Below are 7,719 nucleotides of genomic sequence, written 5' to 3' on the forward strand. Positions count from 1 at the left end.
TTTTTTTTTTTTTTTTTTTTTTTTTTTTTTTTTTTTTTTTTTTTTTTTGTTAGACAAACGGGATTGGGGACAAGATAATACTCCTTGTTCTTGTCCTTGCTAAAGGTCCGACAAAGCCACAAAGCTGGGGCGAAATAACGAGGCTAAATTTTCTTTAAACTTAGTTGTGAGCATGTCAAGATCACGACGCCGCACGGTAAAAAGATATAGGATTATAACAGTTGGTATCAGAACCACACTTTCTGCGTCTAGTCACGCAAGACAGTCAAGAGAAATGAACCCTCAAGAGTGCGGACAGAATAATTGTCGGTCATAATTAGAATAAGTTGGGGGTTGAAACCAAGACTACCCGAAGTTCATTAGTGTCGTATGTCGACACGGGGAGATCTACCCTTGAAGTATATATATATAATTTTTATTTTTGGAAGTGAAACAGTTTTTAAAAAGATTAGTATTTATATTTATAAATAATTTATTAGAAATTAAAATTTAGCCAACCAGCCATGACTTTTCTCAATATTCAAAGAAAGAGAACGTTTCAAAAAAAAAAAAAAAAAAAAATAAATAAATAAATAAATAAAAGTATTCAATATACAACCAAGCAGCACTCCAGTACAGCGGATTTAAAAGGCACTCCAAAAAGCTGATTAATAAATAAATTCAAAATATTGTAATTTTAAATTACATAAATACCCTCGTCAGCTCCTATAAATTAGATCTTCTTCATCAATTTCCTCATCATCCAGTTTTCTTCAAATTACAGAAAAACAGAGTTTCTGAAAATGAGATCGCCATTGTTGACGCCTTTTCTGATCTCTTTCTTTTTCCTGTTCTTTTCTTTCTCTCTTGCTCTCGTGCCTGCTAACGAGACCTTCAAGTTCGTCAATGAAGGCGAGTTTGGTGAATTCATCATCGAGTACGACGGCACCTACAGACCTCTCAGCATCTTCAGATTTCCATTTCAGTTATCATTCTACAACACGACGCCGAACGCTTACACGCTCGCTCTTCGAATTTCGATTCGTCGCTCCGAATCGGCGATACGGTGGGTTTGGGAGGCCAATCGCGGCCGTCCGGTGCGCGAAAATGCTACATTCTCTCTCTCCACCAACGGAAACCTAGTTCTCGCTGAAGCCGACGGCACTGTTGTATGGCAATCGAACACAGCCAACAAGGGCGTTGTTGGATTCGAATTGCTTCCGAGTGGCAACATGGTGTTGTTCGACTCCAATGGCAAATTCCTCTGGCAGAGCTTCGATTCGCCGACGGACACACTCCTTGTCGGCCAATCGCTCCGTCTCGGCGGGCCAACGAAGCTAGTAAGCCGCGCATCGGAGGTAATGAACGTCAATGGACCTTACAGCCTTGTAATGGAACGAAAAGCCCTATCTCTTTACTACAAAAGCCCTAACTCTCCAAAACCGATGCGGTACTACTCATCCACAGACATGCTCTCAGTCCGGAAAGGCGTTCTCGCAAATATCACACTAAACGCCGCCGTAGATCCAGATCAAGGATTCGCCACCGAATTAACACTGAACTACGAGACCGGCTCGACTGAGAGCGGCGGTCCAATTCTAACCCGGCCGAAGTACAACAGCACACTAACATTCCTCCGATTAGGAATCGACGGCAACCTCCGCCTGATCACATACAACGACAAAGTCGATTGGGGCCCGTCGGAGATTTCGTTCACACTCTTCGATAGGGATTCGACTTGGGAGAACGAATGCCAATGGCCAGAGCGGTGCGGACAGTTCGGGTTGTGCGAGGACAACCAGTGCGTAGCCTGTCCAACAGAGAACGGACTGGCAGGATGGAGCAAGACCTGCGCGCCGAAGAAGGTAAGTTCCTGCGATCCCAAAAGCTTCCATTACTATAAACTAGTCGGTGTGGATCATTTCTTGACAAAGTACAACAAAGGAGAAGGGCCAATGGGACAGAAGGAGTGTGAGAAGAAGTGCAATTTGGATTGCAAATGTTTGGGATATTTTTACCAAACCAAAGGGTCGCTATGTTGGGTTGCAAATGAGCTGAAAACTTTGATAAAAGTGGCCAATTCCACTCATTTGGGCTTCATCAAAACACCCAATAAGTAGAACAATGATGAACAAAATTAGGGTTCTAAGCTCTTTTAAGCTTCTATTGCTATGTAATTTCTGAACATTTGTGTGTTTAAAAATGTTCCATGTTCATGTTTGTGTGTATTTTTCTTTTCTCTAAGTGTAATTTTGTAATAAGATCGAAGCTTCATCCTTGATTAGGATGACAAATTAGTATTAAATCGATTTCAATTATACATCAAAACCTCATAATTAATGACAATATTTTGAAATTATAAGAGCTATTGCTTCTTAGCTAAGATTGGAAAAAGAAAATTAATAAACATAAAATATAATCATTGATTCTTGCACGTTTTGCTCTATTATTTTTTAATTAAAAAATATCAAAATAATATATTATCTATGAATATAATGTGCTATAAATATAAAAATCATTCCAATTTTCTCTTTTAATCTTTTAATTTGTCCAACTTTAAATAAAAATTATTTCCATTTCTATCTCCCCCACTATTTCAATATTATTATCATTATTTATTATAAACCACTTTGGAGGAGCCTAATATAAAGGCTTCTTAATGTTTACAAATTATTCAATAAATAATTCTCCAAATTATTTAAAATTAATAGCTTTAAATTAAAAAATTACTAATACTTTCTTTAAAAAACATAATTACCCATCCAATTTTTAAATGTATTTAAAAAATATTCTTCAACTTTTAAATTAATACCTTTAAAATTTTTTATAAAAATAAAAACTTTAAACATAGTTTTTAAAAAATCTCAAAAATTAATTATAATTCAAATAATTAAGTGTTAACACAAAATTATTACAAAACAAACTTCATATAATTATTTTATTTTGAATATCAAATTATATTTTGTAACATTGGTTCGACACATAAAATTATCTACTTATTTTAATGATCTTTACAGATAAGTTTCGATTGAACTTCCTATATTTTAAAATTCTTACTTTATCCTTAATTTATATTAAGTCATTAAATTATCTTTTATTAATATATTTGGACGTATTAATATGCTATTGGACATGTGACACATAAAACCAACAAATATATGTCAACAAAATCTAATAATATTTTACAAAGACAGGTCGATATTAATTCAAAGATTTGTTTTGGTTATATTTTCTAAAAATTATTTTAATTACAAAATGATTATAATATATCAAATTATCTTAAATTAATAAAGAGGAGAAGCTTTAAAGTCGAGGGTAAAATTGTCATTTCATCATATTTTGAGTTTTTTTTTTCACATAGATTTTTGGGTTTCGTAATACGAGAAGTAATTTTTTAATTGATTAATTATTTCTTTAAAAATGAATCCAACGTCTTAATAATAAATAAACTACAAGTTTTGTAAATATTAAAATTGAAAATAGAAAAAAAAAAAAAAAAAAACAAGTGGGTTCTTGCTTGGTTCTATTCCGGTTCTTTCAAAACCGCTGTTCATCTTAGAACCGGGGAATTCCCCTTCGCAAATTCTGAACTGTAATCTCTCTCTATTTCGGCGATTGTGGTTGAAAATTCTACGTCTGTTTGTTGATTGAATTGAATGCAGATGGATTCTGTTTGCGTTTCCGTTTGCTTCTCTTTCGCGTTTGGCGGCTGAGAAAACTAGTAATCCTGCTTTCCGTGAGCGAGGAGGCAATTTCTTAAAGCTCTCCCTCGGGCCTGAACTGCCGGCGACTTGTTGCGGTCGAGGTAAGTTCAGTTGTTGAAGTTCTTGTTTCACTTGGATGAGAATCGAGTTGGAATTTCCATGGTTTTGAATGATTTTCCTTATATTATTATTGAGTTTTCTGTAATGGTGTAATGGTTTAGAGTTATTGTGAGATCCCATGGTAGAAACCTCTCTCTTAGCTGATACGTTTCAAAATTTTTTAAGAGAAACTGACAGAGAACTCAAAAAGGGCCATATCTGCTAGTGGTAACCTTAAGCCGTTACAAATTGTATCAAAGCTAGACACTAGATGATGGGTTAGCAAGGAGGCTGAGCCCCGAAAGGTGGTGTACACGAGGCAGTGTGCCTGCAAGGACGCTTGGTCTCGAATGGAGGGATTCAAAAAATAGGAGAAAACACTTCCCTTCAGGGCCAACGTCTTCACTGGCACTCGTTCCTCTCTCCAATCGATGTGGAACCCCCCAATCCACCCCTCTTCGGAGCCAGCGTCTTCGCTGGCACACCGCCTGGTGTCCACCCCTTTTGGGGTTCAACCTCCTCGTTGGCACATCACACGGTGTCTAACTCTGATACTATTTGTAACGGTCTAAGTCCACCGCTAGCAGATAATTGTGAGATTCCACATAGGTTGGAGAGGAGAACTAAGCATTCTTTATAAGGATGTGGAAACCTCTCCCTATCAGACGCATTTTAAAGCCTAGAACGAAAAGTCTAAAGGAGACAATATCTGCTAGCACTGGACTTGAGCCATTACATGTTCTCACAAGCACCTATGTTTCTGTTTCAAATTGAATGATCTCTTAAAGATGAACAGAGAATCCTCTCAATCAAGATAGGATCATCGTGGAATGTGCTTTGATCAAACTTACTGTACGAAAAATGATGAACTTGTGAATCTTATTACTCCTTTAAAGGATATAACATTCTATAATCCAACAAATTTGAACAAAGAAGATAATAAATTTGAATGAAATGAAAAAAGAAAGAAAACTACAAACATATAGATATCTACCCATATCCCTGGCTATGAATCTAGCTTCTGGTTCTGTTACATCTGTACCACAAGATCACAAAAGACAGGATCCTGTACCCAACAATGAATCCCAACATTACTGCCAAATTGCTCCATTTGTGTGACTCTTTTATATCTTGTTGTCTTAAGAACACTTCTCCATATGTTGTACATACTCCTTGTTTGGACTCTATGCATCTTCCCTTCCCTGGATCTCCTCCATACTCATTTATCAAGAAACACTCAAATGGGTACTTGAAAAGACTCAAATAGTGCATGAAAATCCAGTAGTTGGGGATGTTCTTCTTTGATATAAAGTAACCAGAAAACAGAAAGAAACACCCCATTAGCCCTGCTATTACTGAGTTTCCTGTAATGAAATTTGGGACAAGAGCACTGAAACATGCTACGAAAGAATTCGACATTAGAACGACCATCCAAACGATTAGAGAGAAGTAGAAGAACCCGAAAACGTCGTTTTTCAAACCAACCAACCAGTAAACACTGGCTGCGAAGAGTAGAGAGACCATCAGAAGGAATGGGAGAAATATGAATGTGTTTGCTAGAACATAGGAAGATACTCTGTAAGCACCTCTTGATGTCTCTCTCATTAGGATCATTCTCTCCCTCAAGAAGATTGGAAGGCCTTCTGTCGTTGAAGACAGCAAGAACGTGAGACTAAAGGCGAAGAACCCGAGCCGGGTTTGCAACGTAGTTTTGTCGTTGTTATTCCCGGTCCTGAAGAATATGGTCCCAAGTACTAATCCAGCCACCAAGGCTTGAATGACTCTTGTAGCAAAGAGTTGTTTGGTCCTAAATGTGTTTCTGAAAAACCTTTGTCCTAGTATTATGACTTCCGTGGATCGAGAATTCTGGTACGAAACGGATTTTTCGTCCTTTGTGTCGATGTGTAGAGCTCTTATTGTCTGATTCTCAACCCGGTTTTGTTGGTAATGGAGTTTGTTGAAAGTTTCTGAAGTATGCATAGCCAAACTATCCACCACGTCAATGGCGAATTCAAGAACATTGACATGGTGAGGGATCTGATGAGTAGCAAGCTTAAGCTTCTCCTCAAGATGACCCAATGGTCCATTATGCATCACAACTCCACTCGACAGAAGAATCAGACGATCAAAGAGTTCCATGATTCGAAAACCGGGTTGATGGATGGTTATAAGAACAGTCTTACCTTGGCTAATGACCATTCTTCTAAGCACTGACATAACATGAACTGCCGAGACAGAATCCAACCCTGAAGTAGGTTCATCAATGAAAATCACAGCTGGGTCATGAACCAATTCAACTCCAATCGAAACTCGACGCATTTCGCCTCCTGAAATGCCTCGGTTCGATCCATCTCCAACTCTCGACGCTGCTACGTGTTCCAATCCAAGGTCCTTCATTAGCTTCCTCACTCTAGATTCAGCCTCTTTTCTCCCACCACCAAGCCTCAACAGAGCACTATACATGAGTGTTTCTTCAACTGTGAGGAAAGGGAATAGCGCATCGTCCTGTGTGACGTATCCCGAGATTCTTGGAAACGTTTTCTCAATCATATGCTGATCATTAACAAGCACTTGACCTGAAATCTTCTTTAAAGGTATGTTCCCTCCAAGAATCTCTAGCAATGTTGTTTTGCCAGCCCCACTAGGACCAGCTATGGCAGTAATCTCCCCTGCTCGTGCCTCACAGTTCACATTTTTTAAGATGAACTTTGGACCTCTCTTTGAGCTGCCTCCACCACAGAACCAATTCAACCCATCAAAACTCTCACTTATTTTGTAACAAAGATTTCTAGCTTCTATTCTGTATTGGGTTCTCCGATCACCTGAAATAGGCCTCTTCATTGGCAAGTCCATGAAGAACATAGGCAAAGAACAGTGAAAGAGAGATAAAGGTGTAGAAAGAGAGAAAGAGAGAGAGAGTTTGGTTCTAAGAATGCTAATAAGGAGATCAACTAACCCACCAAACTTATGAATTCTGTGGGAAGTTAAATATGGGAAGGCAAGAAGAGAAAACATAGATATCTCCACTCATAAGCTTAGGCAACTTTTGAACAACAAGATTTGACCTGCACATGGCCGCCATTTACATTCTCATTTTTAGGCTAAGATGAGGTTTTTTTTTGGCAGGAAAAGCTTAGAAAATTAAAGAGACTACAACCGAGTTGGACAACAATTCCGATCCTTGTATGCATGAAAGGCAAGTTAAAAGACTCTACGAGTCGACAAATTTTCGAGTAATTTTCGAGTATGAGATCCCACATCAATTGAGGAGGAGAACGAAACATTGTTTATAAGGGTGTAGAAACTTCTTACTAGTAAACGTGGTCTAAAAACCTTCAAAGGAAGCCCGAAATCCCACATTGGTTGGGGAGGAGAACGAAACGTTGTTTATAAGAATATGAAAACTTCTCTCTAGCAGACGTATTTTAAAAACTTGAGGGGAAGCTCGAAAAAGAAAGTCTAAAAGAAGACAATATCTGCTAGCGGTGGGTTTGGGCTGATATAGCTTCGTTTAACATATTTAAGCCTAAAACAAACACAAAAGGATATAGGAAGTTAATTTCTGGTGAGCTGCATGTTGACTGTATAATTTGCAGAGGTTGTGTTGGGTTGCTTCACCATCTTTTGCCCTAACTCTTTTAATTTAACACTTAATCCATTTGGTTTCCAAAAATCTATCCTTACCCCTAACTCCATGGAACTTTCGTACACCCAAACTTCAAAAGCCTACACTTGTCCTTATACGGAAGTTAGTTATTTTTCTTGGAATAATTTGATAACGTAACCAACATAATTTTGAAAATTTTGATTTCTTCTTTTAATTCTATTTTCTCTTCATGAAAACGTGCAGAAATTCAGAGAAATTATCTTTTTTTATTTTCTAAAATACATATATATATATATATATATATATATATATATATATATATATATATAT

General features: G+C 37.4%; 3 protein-coding genes across 3 annotated transcripts in view; 1 reads left to right on the top strand and 2 right to left on the bottom strand.

The window, feature by feature from the left end:
* Window positions 1-6,697, bottom strand: part of LOC111482667 (tubby-like F-box protein 7) — a 23,281-nt gene extending 16,584 nt beyond the window's left edge. Inside the window, exon 1 of the mRNA XM_023128564.1 lies at window positions 6,682-6,697. The gene's annotated coding sequence lies outside the window, so the exon portion shown is untranslated. The remainder of the gene's footprint in view (window positions 1-6,681) is intronic.
* On the top strand, window positions 727-2,299 carry LOC111482665 (epidermis-specific secreted glycoprotein EP1-like). The gene has a single exon (XM_023128561.1). It carries the CDS (start codon window positions 783-785, stop codon window positions 2,097-2,099), a length of 1,317 nt encoding a protein of 438 aa, XP_022984329.1. The 5' UTR covers window positions 727-782; the 3' UTR covers window positions 2,100-2,299.
* On the bottom strand, window positions 4,720-6,797 carry LOC111482664 (ABC transporter G family member 10). The gene has a single exon (XM_023128560.1). The coding sequence runs from the start codon at window positions 6,795-6,797 to the stop codon at window positions 4,797-4,799; it is 2,001 nt and encodes a 666-aa protein (XP_022984328.1). The 3' UTR covers window positions 4,720-4,796.
* Window positions 6,798-7,719: the final 922 nt, after the last annotated feature.

The sequence above is a fragment of the Cucurbita maxima genome, unplaced genomic scaffold (assembly GCF_002738345.1).
Source record: "Cucurbita maxima cultivar Rimu unplaced genomic scaffold, Cmax_1.0 Cma_Scf00008, whole genome shotgun sequence".
NCBI classification, from domain to species: Eukaryota; Viridiplantae; Streptophyta; class Magnoliopsida; order Cucurbitales; family Cucurbitaceae; genus Cucurbita; species Cucurbita maxima.

What these genes read in the sequence shown, in the direction of transcription:
- LOC111482665 (XM_023128561.1), top strand. Translation starts at nt 783, where the DNA reads ATGAGATCGCCATTGTTGACGCCTTTTCTGATCTCTTTCTTTTTCCTG.
- LOC111482664 (XM_023128560.1), bottom strand. Translation starts at nt 6,797, where the DNA reads ATGTTTTCTCTTCTTGCCTTCCCATATTTAACTTCCCACAGAATTCAT.